The 21,824-nt window shown below is 41.6% G+C and overlaps 2 protein-coding genes across 2 annotated transcripts in view; both read right to left on the bottom strand.

The window, feature by feature from the left end:
- Positions 1–1,234: 1,234 nt before the first annotated feature.
- On the bottom strand, positions 1,235–16,529 carry tmem229b (transmembrane protein 229B). Its single transcript, XM_014195496.3, has 2 exons — positions 16,198–16,529; positions 1,235–4,588 (listed from the first exon to the last, which is right to left on the bottom strand). The coding sequence occupies exon 2, from the start codon at positions 4,378–4,380 to the stop codon at positions 3,835–3,837; it is 546 nt and encodes a 181-aa protein (XP_014050971.1). The 5' UTR covers positions 4,381–4,588; positions 16,198–16,529; the 3' UTR covers positions 1,235–3,834.
- A 1,354-nt stretch (positions 16,530–17,883) lies between these two features.
- mta1 (metastasis associated 1) overlaps positions 17,884–21,824 on the bottom strand; it is a 42,265-nt gene continuing 38,324 nt past the window's right edge. The window contains exons 16-17 of the mRNA XM_014195485.3: positions 18,817–18,955; positions 17,884–18,588 (exon numbers count right to left, since the gene is read on the bottom strand). Coding sequence (XP_014050960.1) covers positions 18,852–18,955 — 104 coding nt within the window. The 3' untranslated portion in view covers positions 17,884–18,588; positions 18,817–18,851. The remainder of the gene's footprint in view (positions 18,589–18,816; positions 18,956–21,824) is intronic.

Below are 21,824 nucleotides of genomic sequence, written 5' to 3'. Positions count from 1 at the left end.
CCGTGCTTCACGGTTGGGATGGTGTCCCTCGACTTGCAAGCCTCCCCCTTTTTCCTCCGAACATAACCATGGTCATTATGGCCAAACAGTTCTATTTTTGTTTCATCAGACCAGAGGACAGTTGCAAACCGTAGTCTGGCTTTTTTATGGCGGTTTTGGACCAGTGGCTTCTTCCTTGCTGAGAGGCTTTTCAGGTTGTGTCGATATAGGACTCATTTTACTGTGGATATTGATACTTTTGTACCTGTTTCCTCCAGCATCTTCACAAGGTCCTTTGCTGTTGTTCTGGGATTGATTTGCACTTTTCGCACCAAATATGTTCATCTCTAGGAGACAGAACGCGTCTCCTTCCTGAGCGGTATGACAGCTGCGTGGTCCCATGGTGTTTACACTTGCGTACTATTGTTTGTACAGATGAACTTGGTACCGTCGGGCGTTTGGAAATTGCTCCCAATGATGAACCAGACTTGTGGAGGTCTACAATTTTTTTCTGAGGTCTTGGCTGAGTTCTTTTGATTTTCCCATGATGTCAAAGCAAAGAGGCACTGAGTTTGAAGGGAGGCCTTGAAATACATCCACAGGTACACCTCCAATTAACTCAAATTTTCTGGAATTTTCCAAGCTGTTTAAAGGCACAGTCAACTTAGTGCATGTAAACTTCTGACCCACTGGAATTGTGATACAGTGAATTATAAGTGAAATAATCTGCCTGTAAACAATTGTTGCAAAAATGACTTGTGTCATGCACAAAGTAGATGTCCTAACCAACTTGCCAAAACTATAGTTTGTTACCAAGATATTTGTGGAGTGGCTGAAAAATGAGTTTTAATGACTCCAAGGAAAGTGTATGTAAACTTCCGACTTCAACTGTAGCTGTGCAGCAACGCTCCCCATCCAACCTGACATAACTTGAGAGGATCTGCAGAGAAGAATGGGAGAAACTCCCCAAATACAGGTGTACTAAGCTTGTAGCGTCATACCCAAGAAGAGTCGATGCTCTAATCGCTGCCAAAGGTGCTTCAACAAAGTACTGAGTAAAAGGTCTGAACACTTATGTAAATGTGATATTTCAGTGTTAAATTTTGTATAAAATACAAAAAAGTTCTAGCAACCTGTATTTGCTTTGTCATTATAGGGTAGTGTGTGTAGATTGATGAGGGGAAAACTATTTAATCAATTTTAGAATAAGGCTGTAACGTAACAAAATGTGGAAAAAGTCAAGGGGTCTGAACACTTTCCGAATGCAGTGTATTTAAACAAAAGTTGTTTAAAATGATTCGATACAGTAATAAGACATTTGACATTTTAGTCATTTAGCAGATGGACTTGTACTAAGTGCATTCATCTTAAGATAGCTTGATGAGACAACCACATATCATAATCAAAAATACAGGAAACAAACATTCCATTGAGTGTAGAAAACATAGGGAACATGAGATTGACTGACCAGGAGAATCCAGGTGAAAGCTATGATCCCTGTTACGTCAGCTGTAAAATCCACTTCAATCAGTGTCGATGAAGGGGAGGAGATGGGTTAAAGAATTATTTTAAAGCCTTGAGACAATTGAGACATGGATTGTGTATGTGTGCCATTCAAAGGGTGAATGGGCAAGACAAAATATTTAAGTGCCTTTGAACGGGATATGGTAGTAGGTGCCAGGTGCACCGGTTTGAGTGTGTCAAGAACTGCAACACTGCTGGGTTTTTCACGCTCAACAATTTCCCGTGTGTATCAAGAACGGTCTGCCACCCAAAGGACATCCAGCCAACTTGACACAACTGTGGGAAGCATTGGAGTCAATATCCCTGTGGAACGCTTTCGACACCTTGTAGAGTCCATACCCAAAATAATTGAGGCTGTTCTGAGGGGAAAAGGGGGTGCAACTCAATATTAATATATAACTCACAGTATAGTTTTGCAACAAAACAAAAAATTCATACACATATCTATGAATAAAAACATTTGAGAACAGTAATATTTTACACATGAAGGTACCCATAAGCAATCCTTTCTGATGAAAAAAACACAAATGTAAAAAATTGGTGGATATAGCGTTTTGAAAATAAACACTTCAATTGAATCATCAACGCAGTGCATTTTTGAATAAAGACATTATCTGCACAAAGTTATATACTGGTAGACAGTAGTCAAACTATAGACTTCTATGTTGACTCAAGGATTCATATAATCATTGGTTAAAGGCCCAATGCAGTCAAAAATGTGATATCCTGTGTTTTATATATATTTTCACACTATGAGACTGGAATAATACTGTGAAAATGTGAAAATTATGATAATGCCCTTTTAGTGTAAGATATGTTTGAAAAGACTGGCTGAATTTCTTGTCTGTTTTGGTGGGATAGAGTTTTGGCCCTCCAACGTGACATCACCAGGTGGTAAATTAGTTAATAAACCAATAAGAACAGCTAGTTTTCAGTTTTCCACTCCCCACTCAGACCACTCCCAGACAGTCCTAGCTAAATTCTTGCTTGAGAAATTACTCTTTACTCCTCCACTGAGAAGCTTGTTTTGTTTCTTTTTGACCATTTTCATTCAAAGCGATCACAGTAAGGTACTTAATGGTTACTCAGAAATGATTTGATATTGAGATAAAAACAGCTGCAATGGGCCTTTAATGTATTGCTTTTGAATCCCCTTTGTGGTTTGAGATACACATTATTTTGCATTATCAAAACAGTACCAGAGGCCATAAAGCAAGGGCCATTATAGGGAAAAACCAAAGATATATCTGGGAGGAATACAGCTCCTATAGTCCTATTTTTGAGACTTCAGATTAAGCTTTCAGATGCAGTATCATCTCAAGTCCACAAGGCAGCAGCAGCAGCTCTTTCAGTGTGGTGACAACATCCTTGGCTAATAGTGAATGATTACATCACATGAAAATCAGAAATCCTGATTTGGGATTTGTCTTTCATTTGGAAGAACAGATATACAGTAGAAATAGCACACAATTCATTGAGTAAGTTACCTGAGACCTAATTTCTCAATAGGCAAATAGCTTATGAGTAAACAGACTACAGTGCATACAGAACTTTTGGGGTAAACACCTCCCTCATGCATTTCCAAGTATTGTGGGTTATCACTAACTGTAGAAAATCATTCTCCATGACAATGAATTATGAACATATTGCATATAGCACCTTATTCAGATTGCTTTTGAAGCTATACAGATATACAGTACTTATGTATTTAATACAATGTTTTAGTGCTTGAGTGGGATTCCAGAGTGATTCAGATTCAGTGGCCTTTTCTCAATTGGACATGCTCAACTCCTGTGTCCTCTCTCCTCCGTCCTCTCTGGCCTCCTTTTGAAAAAGGTCAAAGGTAATTGTGGAGAGGTGGTGAGGAGAGGGAATGTGGATGAAAATGCACTTGTATGAAATGAGACTCTCCTTCTCCCATCATGAGTCAATCAAGAAAATTACTTTTGAAGGGTGGAATCCCCAAATAAATGTATAAAGTGATCAAAACAAATGTAGCCAGTCGTGCAAGACATTTTGTAGATAAATGGATAAGTAGCATATCGTTTTTAAATGTTTGCATGATTTTCTCCTTTGAGAAAAGAATTGCTGATTCAAAGCGGGTATGGCAGATTTCAAAACTCTTCCGCAAAGGACTCAGGTATGATACACTTGTGCTTCCTTGCCAAAAGGAGGCTACCGAGGAGGGGAGGACTGTCTTCCATTTTTCTACTAACAAATTGACACTCTCCTCGACCACTTATCGGTTTCCAGGTCACAGAAGAGAGAGGGCAGAGGTGCGAGGGTGGAGGATGGACTTTTCCCAAATTAGGAAATGCCCTTGTTCTTTGATCAGTCCAATTTAAGAGAGCAGTTGGCTCCTCTTTGTTCGCCCCACGCTTTCCTTCGTCCTCCCCCGCCTGCATCCGACTGGTCCCCTTCCACCCTGTCCATCCGTAAACGCAGCGTGTTGCGTATAACCAGTCGCTCCGTCATGAAAGATGCACAAAACCAGGGCAGGGCGTACTCCGCTGTGATCAACCCCATAAAGTTATACTGAAAATGGGAATAATCCCAGGGACAGGCATCGAACTGGGTCAACAACAGCCCTGTACCGAACTCCCAGATGTACGTCCATAGGGTATAGATGAGGCATCGCAGCAGCACGGGGCAGCGGAGAGCTCGGAGGGCCAGGTACATGTGCTCCACGATGAGGATGCAGGTCCCGTAGATTAGCAGAGCCCATACACTGGTCACACCAGGGAACTTCCAGTTGCGGTTGACCACGAACTCCCAGGCGGCGGTGAACATGACCTCGCAGAAGTAGCCGTGGATGGCGTACAGGTACCAGCGAGACAGGACCGTCAGAGGCACTGGTGAGGGTGCCGGGGTTGCCATTGCGGTGGATGCGATTTGGAATTACGCCCTCGTGATAAGGAAGTCCTGCCTAAGAGTTGTAAGCCCAAATGTCGCCCTCAGACCACAAGGATTTCCTCTTGGTCTAATGGTTGGTTTGGCGTGCCATACTGTAGGTCTAGTTCAACGACACCCGTTACACCATGGTGACGGCCCCTCGCTCTTTATCTAGTGGAGGAGAAACGTAGGTCTGTAAGGGAGAAAGGAGAGAAAAGTGAGTTAGTCAGTTTGGTGTTATAGAACGAGAGACAGCTGGAGTACCTCTGCTACCTCAAATGCCTACCTTATGCATGTGAGGCAAAGGAAAGTGTTTCATAAGGGCAATGCTACACTCTTAGAAAATAAAAAGGTGCTAAGTAGAACCATACAGGCCTCTGGTTTGTCCCTATAGGGGAACCCTTTGCATAGGGTTCTATCTAGAGCACTCTATACAGGGTTCTTCAAAGAACAACCTGTACATAGTTCTACCTAGAACCCTCTATGAAGGCTTCTGCATAGAACCATCTATGAAGGGTTCTACCGAGAACCCTTTCATCTTTGGACGGTTCTTCCTAGAACCCTCTATGAATGGTTCCACCAGCCTTATTAGCCTTTAAATGTTATTATTTATGACAATAAATTACATATATCATATGGCCTTTTTTAGGGCCTATTTATACCCTAAGCCTGCTGGCTTGTAAAGGGATGTGTAATTCCTATCGGAACCCAGACAGAATTGGGATATCCAACAAGTGGAATTGTTAATCAAGCCAGAGTAAGGAAGACTGAATACTGAGACTAACCCAATCATTTAAACTGGAACAACCACCTCAGTAACGGGTGCAATAAATCCAACAGATTGGATTAGTTTAGAAAACTGTGTTATTTATCTTTGTGTAGCATACAAATGTATCAACCATCAATGTACATGCAAAAATACTGATATTATAGTAAAATAAACAATTCTGAAAATCTCCCTGCAATAGAGCATGCTGGGAAATATTATATATGTTTCTATGTAGAACCCTTCTTGCCTTCTAAAGAATCATCAAAGAACCTTTTCTTCCAAAAACGGTTCTCAGGATGTTAAAGGTTCTAGGTAGAACCCTTTACCTTCCAAAAAGGGATATTCTGATCAAAACAGAACCCTATCCCTCTGCAAATAACTGTTTTGGAACCCTTTTTTCTAAGAGTATATGGAAACTACACAGACTGCTAAAGATTAACCTTCAGATGACTTGAGGCCTCTTAGATATCCCTTCCAACATTTTTGGCTGCTGGTACAAAGTCTTAAACTGACCACTTGACATTTGAATTAACGTCAGCTTGCATTTCTTTCCATGTCAGTTTGCAATATTAGAACCCGTGAGAATCAACGACTGATCATAAAGGAGTAAGTTGAAGTGGCCTCTAGAGTCTGATCTTGGGTCAGTTTCGTATTTCCCCCACTAGTGGTTAAGGTTAGGATTTGTCGTGGATCTGTAACTAGGGAAAACTTTACTCCTCAGCAATCATAATGTTGTATCAGCCACACAATGCCATTACATCACAAGTGATATCGGGGGTCAGACTAACACAATGCTATCACATGTAGAGAGAGTTAGAATAGCCCCCCATGATCTGTGTGCATCATGTGCCCTTGCTTTCTGTAGTGTAAATCCCCAGGTCAGAGCAAAGACTATATAAATAACGGGGGCAAGGCCAGGCACAGGCAGTAAGCACCACTGGTATCAAGTGTCTGGAGGCTCTAGCAGGAATGCCATCTCTCAACCACTCTGTCATAGTATATAACCTCTTCCCAAGGCCCCATTGGTTTGACAGAAAGCCTAAAGTATAGAAAGATTCTATAGTATTTACAGTATGTCTGAATCTGATTGAGACCACTGCATAGGCCTACTGACATCGGAAAATGGAACCAGAGGTCAAAAACTTTCAGAGCTAACAGTTACAAAAAATAAACACAGTGTACAGTGAATGTATGCATTCACTACTGTAAGTCGCTCTGGATAAGAGCGTCTGCTAAATGACTAAAATGTAAATGTACAAAACATCAAGAACATCTGTTCTTTCCATGACATAGACTGACCAGGTGAATCCAGGTCAAAGCTATGATCCCTTATTGATTTAAGTACCTTTATGATTGCTGGTAGTAGGTGACAGGTGCACTGGCTTGTGTCGAGAATTGCAACACTGCTGGGTTTTTCACACTCAACAGTTTCCTGTGTGTATCAAGAATGGTCCACCACCCAAAGGACATCCAGACAATTTGACACATCTGTGGGAAGCATTAGAGTTAACATAGGCCAGCATCCCTGTGGAACGCTTTCGGCACCTTGTAGAGTCCATGCCAAAATGAATTGAGGCTGTTCTGATATTAGGAATGTGTTCCTAATGTTTGGCATACTCAGAGTATATATAGTTCTGTAAATATTAGTAAGTAAAAGGAGACAATTGTTTCATAATAGTCAAGCTTGTAGTTCACAATCATCAAAGGGGATGATTGTGGACTACAGGAAAAGGAGGACCGAGCACGCCCCCATTTTCATCGACGTGGCTGCGGTGGAGCAGGTTGAGAGCTTCAAGTTCCTTGGTGTCCACATCACCAACAAACTAACATGGTCCAAACACACCAAGACAGTCATGAAGAGGGCACAACAAAACCTATTCCCCCTCAGGAGACTGAAAAGATTTAGCATGGGTCCTTAGATGCTCAAAAGGTTCTACAGCTGCACCATCGAGAGCATCCTGACGGGTTGCATCACTGCCTGGTATGGCAACTGCTCGGCCTCCGACCGCAAGGCACTACATAGGGTAGTGCGTACGGCCCAGTACATCACTCGGGCCAAGCTTCCTGCCATCCAGGACCTCTATACCAGGCAGTGGCAGAGGAAGGCTCTAAAAATTGTCAAAGACTCCAACCACCCTAGTCATGGACTGTTCTCTCTGCTACCGCACAGCAAGCGGTACCGGAGCGCCAAGTCTAGGTCCAAGAGACTTCTTAACAGCTTCTACCCCCAAGCCATGAGACTCCTGAACAGCTAATCAAAGGGCTAACCAGACCCCTATTTTACGCTGCTGCTACTCTGTTTATTATCTCTGCATAGTCACTTTAACTCTACCTACATGTACATATTACCTCAATTACCTCGACTAACCGGTGCCCCCGCACATAGACTCTGTACCGGTACCCCCTGGTGATAGCCTCGCTACTGTTATTTTACTGCTGCTGTTTAATTATTTGTTACTTTTATTGTCTATTGTTTACTTATCTATTTTCACTTTTTTTTCTTAAAACTTCTTAAAGCATTGTTGGATAAGGGCTTGTAAGTAAGCATTTCACTGTAAGGTTGTATTCGGCGCATGTGACAAAATAAAATTTGAAGATTATACATCCAACCGTAATACAATAGTACAATTAAATCCTATCAGGGAGAGGTTGTGAGTGTGACCATATACAGCAGAAGCTGGTTTGGCGAAGTGGGCAGAGAGCCAGGCTGGGGAGGATTTCCTAACAAGGAACAAGGAACAACTGGGCCAGGAGACTGGACTGACCTGCCGCAACCCTGTTTTCCTCACCTTCACACTCTTCCTGGCTCCCTCTCTCTCACCCTGTCTTGCCCCACTGGATCCTAACTCCTGCTCCCTTGAATTCACCTGAACTCCTTCTAGTTCCGCACTCTCTCTCCCTCGCTCACCCACCGACTCCCTCCCTCTCTCACCCCATGCCCTCCCTCCTCTCCCCACACCCTCTCTCACCCCATAGCCCCACTTCCTCTCTGCCTCACCCCTGCTGCCTCTAAAACATTCATAACGTCCCTACCACCACAGTGTCACCTGACCCACACCCTAACACCCTTTAGCATGCCTCTGTAGCCCAGCTTGACCCAGAGCTAAAGCCTGACATACAGTGGCTTGCGAAAGTATTCACTCCCCTTGGCACCCCCCAAAGTCAATACTTTGTTAGAGCCACCCTTTGCAGGAATTACAGCTGCAAGTCTCTTGGGGTATGTCTCTATAAGCTTGGCACATCTAGCCACTGGGAGTTTTGCCCATTCTTCAAGGCAAAACTGCTCCTTCAAGTTGGATGGGTTCCGCTGGTGTACAGAAATCTTTAAGTCATACCACAGATTCTCAATTGGTTTGAGGTCTGGGCTTTGACTAGGCCATTCCAAGACATTTAAATGTTTCCCCTTAAACCACTCGAGTGTTGCTTTAGCAGTGTGCTTAGGGTCATTGTCCTGCAGGAAGGTAAACCTCCATCCCAGTCTCAATGTGACTTCTGTGACTTCTGAAGATAATTGGTTGCACCAGATCTTATTTAGGGGCTTCATAGCAAAGGGGGTGAAGACATATGCACGCACCACTTTTCCATTTTGTTTTTTTAAACAAGTAATTTTTTTTCATTTCACCAATTTGGACTATTTTGTGTATGTCCATTACATGAAATCCAAATAAAAATCTATTTAAATTCCAGGTTGTAATGCAACAAATAGGAAAAATGCCAAAGGAGATGAATACTTTTGCAAGGCACTGTAGTGTGCAAGGCAAGTAGTGACCTGAAACTGTTGTTGTTGTTGATGATGATTATGATGTTGTTTTGTTGTAGGTCCTCTCCAGTGGTAGAAAAAGTACCAAATTGTCATACTTGAGTAAAAGTAATGATACCTTTATAGAAAATGACTCAAGTAAAAGTCACCCAGTAAAATCCTATTTGATTAAAAGTCTAAAAGTATTTGGTTTAAAATATTCTTAACCTCCCTGGGCACTTCAATTTCTCAAACATATGACTATTTTACACCATTTGAAAGATAAGACTCTTGTTAATCTAACCACGTTGTCCGATTTCAAAAAGGCTTTACAGCGAAAGCAAAACATTAGATTGTCAGGAGAGTACCCTGCCAAAAATAATCACACAGCCATTTTCAAAGCAAGCATATATGTCACAAAAACCAAAACCACAGCTAAATGCAGCACTAACCTTTGATGATCTTCATCAGATGACACTCATAGGGCATTATGTTATACAATACATGCATGTTTTGTTCAATCAAGTTCATATTTATATCAAAAAACAGCTTTTTACATTAGCATGTGATGTTCAGAACTAGCATACCCACCGAAAACTTCCGGTGAATTTACTAAATTACTCATGATAAACGTTCACAAAAAACATAACAATTATTTTAAGAATTATAGATACAGAACTCCTTTATGCAATCGAGGTGTCTGATTTTAAAATACCTTTTCGGCGAAAGCACATTTTGCAATATTCTGAGTAGATAGCCCGGCCATCACGGCTAGCTAATTTGACACCCACCAAGTTTGGCCCTCACCAAACTCAGATTTACTTTAAGAAAAATTGGATTACCTTTGCTGTTCTTCGTCAGAATGCACTCCCAGGACTTCTACTTCAACAACAAATGTTGTTTTGGTTCCAAATAATCCATAGTTATATTCAAATAGCTCCGTTTTGTTCGTGCGTTCAGGTCAGTATCCGAAGGGTGACGCGCGAGCGCATTTCGTGACAAAACAAATTCAAAATATTCCATTACCGTACTTCGAAACATGTCAAACGCTGTTTAAAATCTATTTTTATGCGATTTTTCTCGTAAAATAGCAATAATATTCCAACCGGGCGACGTTGTATTCATTCAAAGGCTGAAAGAAAAACATGGCGACTTCTTGTGACCGCGCATCTCCAGTGTCATTGTCCCCAGCCTGACCAGTAACAAACAGAGCTGCTGTACTTCACCCAGAGACTGCAGACACCCCATTACACTTTCTGGCGCCTTCTGAGAGCCAATGGAAGCCTTAGAAAATGTCACGTTACAGCAGAGATGCTGTATTTTCGATAGAGATGCCACAGAAGGAGAACAAATTGTCAGACAGGGCACTTCCTGTATGGAATCTTCTCAGGTTTTGGCCTGCCATATGAGTTCTGTTATACTCACAGACACCATTCAAACAGTTTTAGAAACTTTAGAGTGTTTTCTATCCAAATCTACTAATTATATGCATATTCTCGTTTCTGGGCAAGAGTAGTAACCAGTTTAATTTGGGTACGTTTTTTATCCGGCCGTGCAAATACTGCCCCCTAGCTCCAACAGGTTAAGAATCGAAAGTAAAATGTAATTGCTAAAATACACTTAAGTATCAAAAGTAAAAGTATAAATCAGATGGCACCATTTTCTTGTTTTTCTAATTTACGGACAGCAAGGAGCACACTCCAACTTTCAGACATCATTTACAAACTCAGCATGTGTTTAGTGAGTCTGCTAGATCAGAGGCAGTAGGGATGACCAGGGATGTTCTCTTGATAAGTGTGGGAATAGAGCATTTTCCTGTCCTGCGAAGCACTCAAAATGTAACGAGTACTTTGGATATCAGGGAAAATGTATGGAATAAAAACGACATCATTTTCTTTAGGAATGTAGTAAAGTAAAGTACAGATGCCCCAAAAAACTACTTAAGTAGTACTTTCAAGTATTTTTACTTAATTAAGTACTTTACACCACTGGTCGTTTCCTACCTCCCCACCTCCCAGCTGCCATCCCTCCCTAGCATCAATGGACAGTTTTCTGACTTCTCACTGCTTTTTATTGATCATGATGATCTGTTCTTGTTATTCTATTTTTGTGCTGCCTGGCATGAGGTGTTGGGTTCTAGGTCCAGATCAATAGGAAAGACAGCTCATATGCAATTACTTCTGGACTGCCTACTGGGTCTTGGCACTGCCTCCACTCTCAGTCCCTCTGCCACCTGGGACTTCTACCTGCTTCTGTACAATGGTCTCAGAGGATGTTAGAACAGCCCATAAATAGCACTAATATCTGTTTCATACAGCTCTAATACATACTACTACGCACCAATAGAAATGTGACACAGAAGGAATGAAACAGTGATCAAGTCAGTCTGACTGTGAGAGTCATCCACTGAGAGAAATTTGCTGGGTGGATTATATAAAAAGAACCGGGTGATGCTGATGGAACAGAGAGAGAAAAATTCCGTGAGGGATTAAAACGCTCATATAACACTCCAGTAGGCAGGTTTAAAGGTTTAAACTGCTACGTATGGTCTGCGTTCCCATAATGACTCAAATATGCTACCTGTCCTAAATGATTGCACAACTATGATCTACTATTGCTAGGGATCCTCAGGAACAACCGCACAAAGTTGACAGAGGAAAGAAAGGTAAACCAACAATGTAATGTAATGTAATGATGCAAAATGTAAGGAAACTAACACTAAAGTGGAAATAACTGATTAAGTAGGCCTACGATAGTGGCTAATATTTAAAGCTGTAATATGTAACTTTTTGGGCAACCCACCCAAATGCACATAGAAATGTGTGTTATAGTTCTGTCACTCATCGAAAGCCAGTCTAAGAAGCTATATATCTGTTCTATGTGCGCTATTTCTATGCTCCCCCTTCTTAAGTTTCGTTTTTGCGTCTTTTACTTTCGGTTTTGTACACCAGCTTCAAACAGCTGAAAATATTCTATTTTGTTATGGAAAATATATCGGTTTAGATGGTACAATGATTCTCTACCCTATACTTGCTTGTTTTGTCACATAAACTGAAATTAAGCAAACTATTCAAATTTTTGCAACCAGGAAGTGGCAGAGCGATTTCTGCAAAGTGCATCTTTAACATGATACAAATGTTTAAAAATACAGTGAAAAGTCCAGGCATACAGTATAATTCAAACATTCTAGAAATCACAAATCAACTCGGTAGGTTTGGAGCTATACTGTCATTTGCGCATGGCTACAGAAGCCTATAGCTTGGGTCTCCAAATGTAATCTCTGCAAGGTTATAAAGCCAGCATTTCATAAACTTAACTGTGGAAAAGGTGATATGTTGATATGCTTCAGTTTTATGCCATATGACTGGTTTCACATTTGTCTCCAGCGATCATAAAAGGTCAGATAGATCTACAACAATTGTCATTTATATTTACAATTCCCTTATTCAAACGGTTTACTCATTTACCTAGCTCTTATCAATAGCTCTTATCAATTTGTAAATTACAGTGCATGGACAATGGTGTTTAATTTGTCAGAAAAAAATTAAGTAGGCCTAGATGTTGTTCCACTTGGAACTGACAGGTTTCTTAACCTAATGAATTGTTTCATCGCGCGTAAAGGTGGTGGAATCAGGAAGGAATTAAGTCAAGGTCTGAATATGGTGTATCTGTGACACACCTCTGCCACACCTTCATTTCTTTGATCTCCACCCCAAACGAATAGCGGGTGCATAGCATGCTATTCCCATGCTTAAGTTCAAGGTCATCAGAATACACATAGAGAGAAAAGTGCATAAAAAGGGAATTACATTCCATTTACACATGCTTAACTCGGGTCAGAATTCCCCCATTGTCCCTGTGGGTTAGTATTGGACTGACTGAGCAAACCCTTTTTTTCAATTTTCGCCTAAAATGACATACCCAAATCTAACTGCCTGTAGCTCAGGACCTGAAGCAAGGATATGCATATTCTTGATACCATTTGAAAGGAAACACTGAAATTTGTGGAAATGTGAAATGAATGTAGGAGAATATAACACATTAGATCTGGTAAAAGATAATACAAAGAAAAAAACATGTGTTTGAAACGCAAGAGAAAAAGGCCATAATGTATTATTCCAGCCCAGGCGCGATTTAGATTTTGGCCACTAGATGGCAGCAGTGTCTGTGCAAAGTTTTACACTGATCCAATGAATCATTGCATACATGTTCAAAATGTTGTGTCAAGACTGCCCAAATGTGGCTAATTGGTTTATTAATACATTTTCAAATTCATAACTGTGCACTCTCCTCAAACAATAGCATGGTATTCCTTCACTGTAATAGCTACTGTAAATTGGACAGTGCAGATAGGCAGAAAGATTGAATTCTTGTTAATCTATATCAGATATGTCTGTCCTGGGAAATGTTTTGTTACTTACAACTTCATGCTGATCACATTAGCCTACGTTAGCTCAACCGTCCCGCGGGAGGGACACCGAACCGGTAGAGGTTCATCAAAAAGCATTAAGAAGTTTCCAAAGGTAGATGCAAAAATGTGGATGGGTTTTTCTCATTACACGGTAGGCCTACTGTGTTGTCTGTATCCAAGTTAAATCTGTAATTAAATGATTTACAGAAAAGTACATCTGTGGTCTTTCTTTAATTCCCTCAATTTTAATGAAAGACCCTGGGACGTGGAGTTAATCCGAACATCTTTGTCATGTCCCTGGGATTAGGAATCTGGATGCTCAAATTGAGAGGAAAAGACTTTAAGATTTTGTTAACTCTTTAGTAGATTCACATGTGCATATCTGGAGTGAATAATTATTGCCCTTTATCAAAATACACAGGGAACAGGATGTGTAAATAAGGATTGTAGGTTGGCCGGACTCCTTGTGCAGGCCCAAGAGAGGAGTTACTGTTACCGCAGAATCACTGTGCCGGCTGCCCCACAGAGATACTAATTTTGGGGATGCCCCGCTCTCTCACTTTTGAAACTGTGACAACCTCAAATAACCTCACTGCGGCAACCCCACTGATAGTGGGAGAAATGTTGATGCCATATAGGACTGTGACGGTCATGGAATTTTGGATGACAGTAATTGGCCAGTAATAATCCTTTTTTATTTGATTTTGTGGCACATTATCTCCTCTCCTCCACTCCTGACTGCATGTGCTGCCATATACAGTGCATTCGGGAAGGATTCAGACGCCTTGACTTTTTCCACATTTTGTTACGTTACAGACATATTCTAAAATGGATTGTATTGTTTTCTTCCCCTCATCAATCTACACACAATACCCCATAATGACAAAGCAAAGACGGGTTTTTGTACATTTTTGCAAATGTATAAAACATTTAAAACTGAAATATTATATTTACATAAGTATTCAGACCCTTTACTCAGTAGTTTATTGAAGCACCTTTGGTAGCGATTACAGCCTCGAGTCTTCTTGGGTGTGACACTACAAGCTTAGTACACCTGTATTTGGGAAGTTTCCCTCATTCTTCTCTGCAGATCCTGTCAATCTCTGTCAGGTTGGATGGGGAGAGTCGCTGTTCAGCTATTTTCAGGTCTCTCCAGAGATGTTCAATCGGGTTCAAGTCCAGGCTCTGGCTGGGCCGCTCAAGGACATTCAGAGACTCGTCCGGAAGCCACTCCTGCATTGTCTTTGCAGGGTGCTTAGGGTCGTTGTCTTGTTGGAAGGTTGGAAGGTGAACCTTCGCCCCAGTCTGAGATCATGAGCACTCTGGAGATTTTCATCAAGGATCTCTCTGTACTTTGTCCGTTCATCTTTCCCTCAATCCTGACTATTCTCCCAGTGCCTGCCGCTGAAAAACATCTCCACAGCATGATTCTGCCACCAGCATGCTTCACCGTAGGGATGGTGCAAGGTTTCCTCCAGACATGATGTTTGGCATTCAGGCCAAAGAGTTCAATCTTGGTTTCATCAGACCAGAGAATGTTGTTTCTCATGGTCTGAAGAGTCCTTTAGGCAAACTCCAAGCGGGCTGTGCTTTTTACAGAGGAGCAGCTTCCGTCTGGCCACTCTACCATAAAGGCCTGATTGGTAGAGTGCTGCAGAGATGGTTGTCCTTCTGGAAGGTTCTCCCATCTCCACAGAGGAACTCTGGTGCTCTGTCAGAGTGACCATCGGGTTCTTGGTCACCTCCTTGACCAAGGCCCTTCTCCTCCGATTGCTCAGTTTGGCCAGGCGGCCAGCTCTAGAAAGAGTTTTGGTTCCAAACTTCTTCCATTTAAGAATGATGGAGACTACTGTGTTCTTTGGGACCTTCAATGCTGCAGACATTTTTTGGTACCCTTCCCCAGATCTGTGTCTCACACAATCCTGTCTCAGAGCTCTACGGACAAGTCCTTCGACCTCATGTCTTGGTTCTTGCTCTGACATGCACAGTCAACTGTGGGACCTTATGTAGAAAAAGGCTGTACGTAACAAAATGGGGAAAAAATCAAGGGGTTTGAATACTTTCAGAATGCTATGTAAATAAAACAAATAGAACAGGCACTCCCATTCAAATCAATGATCGCATAATGAGTGGACCCGCGTCTGGCGGCCATTGCGAGTGTACACATTGGAGCAAAGCAGAAAGTAAAAGCAGGAAGTGTACCCATCAACATGTGCTGTGATTTGTTGATTCAACTCAACTGACATTACAAAGAATACATTCCATTGCATGAGCCACGTCAGATAACATCATTTTGAATGAACATTCTACATTTCATTAAGGAGCAACAAAGTTTCATCACGTTGTTAGGGGTCCATGTTACTGCAGTAACGGACTCAACCGAATGCTTACATTTTTTAGTTCATGGGTTATTTTATTTTCATGACTTCTCATCCATAACCTTCGGTTACTCGGTTATATGGTGATTGTGCCAGCCCCAGTAATGCCATAGGCTATGCCTTGCCTACTCCCCCCCCCAAATCAAATATTGATTGCTCATGTGATGCTTGGGCTGCATTTATGTTAGGCCATCCTACGGTAGCCTATGCCAATAGTACACATTTTGCATATGTATCAGTGAGTTTAAAAATGGCTAATATTATAGGAAAACATACAAATAATAGGAAACGCTCAACTGTTATAACGGCGGGAAATATGTGCTATTCATATTGTTCTCCCCATGGACAGCGCGTCAAGTGGGGCAGCAGAGTAAAAAAACAAGGAATTTAATCAACTGAATTCCTCTGCCAAAATACAGTCTGTAGCCTAGTCTAATCCCTGTCCTGTGCGGTTTCAAGTAGGCAGTAAAGTGGAACAAAAATGATATCAACCCGCACGTCTTACCGGGAGATTGTCGCCCACGGTTGTAGATTCCACGGGAATGCACCTCAGGACCAACGGTCAATGTGAAATGTACCATCCGCAACCAGGACATCGTCTGATCGTCAGTTACAGGCTCATTCACCATTCCGGAGGGGACTACTGTCCAATGAAAATGGACACATTTTCCTTCACTGCAGTATCAGCCTGGACAGCGGCAGCAGCACATGCTGAGACAGAACGGTCCCTACTCCTGCTGTTCTTGCATCTTTCATTAACTCTTACTTCACCTCAGTGAGTAGTGGGTTTTATTGAGCTCTGGCAGAATTCAGAGCTGGGTCGTGTTCAGTAGGGAGAACCGTTTTAAAACGCAGAGGTACAGTGCTACCTGAACTTGTCCAGTAAGAACAGGTTTAGTTTCAATCTTCCATAGCTAAACGCTTTGCTACAGTGTGTCCTTCTGAAGAGGCCTTTCTACCAGGCCTTTCTACCCCAGGCAGACAGTTTCTCTTGACAATCAGTGAGGACATACAAACACACAGTACAGAGTGCATAACTAAAGCACCGTTATATGTAATACCTGTAGGAACTGAACTCACCATCTTGGCATTTCTATTGCGACGCTCTTACCAACTGAGCCACAGTTATCATAAGCATTGACCAGGTAGAAACAGCTCAGGAATTGGAGTTGCAGTTTCCATTACAAATGAAATTGACCCATTCCCTGAACCTGATATAGAGCCTTGTCTCTAAAACTGTCTGTCATTGACAAAACCCGTGTGACCTCTAAGCACTTTTGGAGGTAGTGGGCAGGGCCAAACCTCTGCAGTTCTAAAACAGTAAAAAATAAGATCTCAGCGCCCAATCAGAGGTTGGATATGGCAGACTGGGTTTGTATCAGGATTGAGATCCACATATGGAGGTGGTATGGTATAAATTGGAAGTCAAAAGATCAGATTCAATATAGTTCCTATATACACCCCTATAGTAGGACTGGGAATTGCCAGGGACCTCACAATAAGACATCAAAATACTTAGGTGGAATACAATGTATTGCAATCACAGGTGGTTGGTGGCACATTAATTGGGGAGGACGGGCTCACAGTAATGGCTGGAACGGATTATTGATATGGTATCAAACGTGTTTGATGCCATTCCATTCACTCCTTTGCAGTAATTAGGAGTCATCCTCCCCTCACCAGCCTCCGGTGACTGCTATTCTATATGCATCACGATTTATCGCTCACGATTCTATGTACTGCGATTCGATAGTTCTTTTTTATTCCGATTGAATGTTCTAAACTTATTTCTCACGGTGTCTGCTGCAGCGATACAAGATGCCATGAGAAAAAAAAAGTTGGTCCATCATGGCAATAAAAGTGCTGAAAACATGTTGGCTCACCACTTATAAAGTTTGAAGCCAACCTATCGAAGGAGAAATGCTGGAGTTTTGGCACAGGTACAGCCGACCAGCGCTAGCCAACTATCCTAGCAAAAACATATCTTATAGAATCCATACTTGGGAGTCAAAGAATACATATAATATCATCATAAATAATACCGCGATCCTCTACTATATCGATTTATATTGTGCATTACTTTTAACCAGAACCCTGAGCCCCATGTAAAATTTAGGGTGCCATTTGGGACACAAACCTAGGAGTAATCCCACACAAACCTAACAGTAATCCCACACAAGGAGAAGAAAAAAAAAATCAATCATCTTTTTAATTACATCATTGAAGCATAGATGCATTACTTGTGAAAAAGGTAGAAAAAACAGCATGTTTCAGTTTTTCTCAATAAGTTAAACCTCTCGGGCCAAATAGGGTCGGGCCTGCTCACAAAACATAATCAGAAAACTCTAGAAGCTTTCAAAATAATAAATGAAACAAAAACAACCAAGGAGTTATTCTTATGTCATTGAAATGAATCTTTGTCTCCTTGTTGTGTATTTAATAAACATGTAAAAAAAAAATGCAAATGGCTTATATTACAATACAGACAGTCGTTCTTTCACCCTTTTCCACAGGGGTTTTCCACGCAACAACACCAAGAAGTTGTCATGAAACTTAAAGTTATCGTTTTTTTTAATTAACATTTAAACTGATAAGCTGTCGGGTTATACTCGGTAAAAAACAAAAAAATAATAATTATAATTACAATAATGACAGTAATAACAAGGTTAAGTAATAAACACAGTCCTGTTGAGTCAGGAAGTCTTCTGATAGGCCAAAGCCTTAGATCCATTCCCAAAGACAATTGGTCCATTGGTCTTTGACAGTTTTGCAGGCTCGTGCTGATTGGGTGAGATGATGGACAATCAATGATGGTGCTGCGGCTTTCAGCCCTCCTCCACTCAAATCCCCCAACTCCATCTCTGGATGTGGAAAAATACATTCCCATTTCATTTACCTGGGGTAAGAAAACAAGAGGGTTTAGACTTCATCTCTTATACTCCACTATATGATTCTACTGCAGAGTGCAATAAAGTACTATTTAACACTGTAAATGCATTACTTTTGGAATATCTAGTATCTTATGAGCCCATATCGACAGGACATCTTAAAGATGAAAGTCACTGAAATAACAAAATACATCAAATCAGCCAACAAATGAATCCTTGAACGAGAGGTGTCCTACCTTGTGTAAAGGTTAGAGGTTCCTGCTGTGGTCAGTCAGTCCAGTTCATGTACCTGCTGCATAGGGGCAGAGGTGGTCCGGCCTGGCTCAGCTGTCCTCTTGGCCATAATATCCCACTGAGGGGCTTTGGGCTTCATACCTAGCGGAGATGGATATTAATACACAGTCACAAGGGAAGGGCATGTGAAATTATTCCCCTATTTAAATAATATCATGATTCTCCCCCCCCCCGGTAGACAGCTTTTTTGGAACACACAGAGACAGAGAGAGAGTAGCCAAACTTGCGCTAGTTAGACAAACTTGTTGCTGCGAAAGGTTCTCTAAATCATCTGGTAGTGTCGGTCTCGACTGCATCAAATCGATGTAAAGAAACTAGCTGGCTAACGTAACGAGGCTATTTTGCGGCGCTCCCCATCCTTGTCTACAACAACTCCATATTAAAACATCCTATACCGGTTGGTTGATCATTATAGCCTACTCCCTCATTTAGCCAACTGAATCCCATCATTTTAAATTCCATTTTGCAATAACACGCTACAAGTGTGAAAAGTGTGTAGGCTACCAGTACATCTTTTTGTTAAAATGGGGCACACTCATAAAAACTGTCATAAAACTGCTTTATTAAAATGTCTAATGTAATGGTCTATCCTTGTAGGCTATGTAGAAATGTCATATACATTTCATTTTAGACAAAGCCTTGTGTTATAATAGGCCTATACGGGGTTTTTTTCTTCGTAAAAATGGATACTCTTGCAAGTAATAGAATACTAACGTCTGCTCGGATACTGAAATATTCTAATACCCGTGCCCATGGCTAGCAGACACACTATCAAGACTCTAGTCTATTGTAAAGCCTCCAGCACTGAGCGACTGATGCTGATGGAGCAGCAGCATTAAAAGGTTCCCTCCTGCCCCCTGTTGGTCTTCTGTAGTACTGCATGTTCATCTGCCCTGCGCTGCAGCAAGAGAGCCACTCCACCCAGTGACACACTTCCTGTCCCAAACCCTGACCCCCACTCAAGACAGAAGGGTTTCTTATTAGATATCAGACAATTGTGTAAACAGGGCTATGATCAAACTGATCTGTTCATACAGCATATCAATGAGATTGATGGAAACTTGCTGTAGCATATTCATGTCAATAATGTAGTAGTGCAGTCCGTGACGTGTGCATAACCACAGAGGACAAATAAATTATTTTTCCTAAATGAAAAGGAGACAGACATGAAGTGGCATTCAGACTAGTCAGGCACAGACAGCACATACAGTTGAAGTCGGAAGTTTACATACACCTTAGCCAAATACATTTAAACTCAGTTTTTCACAATTCCTGGCATTTAATCCGAGTAGAAATTCCCTGTCTTAGGTCAGTTAGGATCACCACTTTATTTTAAGAATGTGAAATGTCAGAATAATAGTAGAGATTTATTTCAGCTTTTATTTCTTTCACCACATTCCCAGTGGGTCAGAAGTTTACGTACACTCAGTTAGTATTTGGTAGCATTGCCTTGAAATTGTTTAACTTTGGTCAAACATTTCAGGTAGCCTTCCACAAGCGTCCCACAATACGTTGGGCGAATTTTGGCCCATTCCTCCAGCTGGTGTAACTGAGTCAGGTTTGTAGGCCTCCTTGCTCGCACACGCTTTTTCAGTTCTGCCCACAAATTTTCTATAGGATTGAGGTCATGGCTTTGTGATGGCCACTCCAATACCTTGACTTTGTTGTCCTTAAGCCATTTTGCCACAACTTTGGAAGTGTGCTTGTGGTCATTGTCCATTTGGAAGACCCATTTGCGACCAAGCTTTAACTTCCTGACTGATGTCTTGAGATGTTGCTTCAATATATCCACTTAATTTTCCTACCTCATGATGCCATCCATTTTGTGACATGCACCAGTCCCTCCTGCAGCAAAGCACCCCCACAATATGATGCTGCCACCCCTGTGCTTCACGGTTGGGATGGTGTTCTTCAAGCCTCCCCCTTTTTCCTCCAAACATAACCATGGTCATTATGGCCAAACAGTTCTATTTTTTTTTCTCCATCAGACCAGAGGACATTTCTCCAAAATGTATGATCTTTGTCCCCATGTGCAGTTGCAAACCGTAGTCTGGCTTTTTTATGGCGGTTTTGGAGCAGTGGCTTCTTCCATGCTGAGCATCCTTTCAGGTTATGTTGATATAGGACTCGCTTTACTGTGGATATAGATACTTTTGTACCCGGTTCCTCCAGCATCTTCCCAAGGTCCCTTGCTGTTGTTCTGGGATTGATTTGCACTTTTCACACCAAAGTACGTTCATCTCTAGGAGACAGAACGCATCCTTCCTGAGCGGTATGACAGCTGCGTGGTCCCATGGTGTTTATACTTGCGTACTATTGTTTGTACAGATGAACGTGGTACCTTCAGGCATGTGGAAGTTGCTCCCAAGGGTGAACCAGACATGTGGAGGTCTACAATTTATTTTCTGCGGTCTTGGCTGAGTTCTTTTGATTTTCCCATGATGTCAAGCAAAGAGGCACTGAGTTTGAAGGTAGGCCTTGAAATACATCTACAAGTACACCTCCAATTGACTCAAATGATGTCAATTAGCTTATCAGAAGCTTCTAAAGCCATGACATCATTTTCTGGAATTTTCCAAGCTGTTTAAAGGCACAGTCAACTTAGTGTATGTAAACTTCTGAGCCACTGGAATTGTGATACAGTGAACTATAAGTGAAATAATCTGTCTGTAAACAATTGTTGGAAAAATTACTTGCGTCATGCACAAAGTAGATGTCCCAACCGACTTGCCAAAACTATAGTTTGTTAACAAGAAATTTGTGGAGTGGTTGAAAAACTAGTTTTAATGACCCCAACCTAAGTGTATGTAAACTTCCGAATTAAACTTTATTCTAGGAGTCTTGAACTTCCGTCCTAACTCCAAACCCAGAAAAGATGTCTGTAGCTACCAGCTAGCCTGCACTGCAGTCATCCTAAGAGCAGGGTTTCCCAAACTCGGCCCTAGGGGCC

This window comes from Salmo salar, chromosome 01 (assembly GCF_965601325.2).
Source record: "Salmo salar chromosome 01, fSalSal1, whole genome shotgun sequence".
Classification (NCBI taxonomy): Eukaryota; Metazoa; Chordata; class Actinopteri; order Salmoniformes; family Salmonidae; genus Salmo; species Salmo salar.
This window is presented reverse-complemented; position numbering and strand designations above follow the sequence as displayed.

What these genes read in the sequence shown, in the direction of transcription:
- tmem229b (XM_014195496.3), bottom strand. Translation starts at nt 4,380, where the DNA reads ATGGCAACCCCGGCACCCTCACCAGTGCCTCTGACGGTCCTGTCTCGC.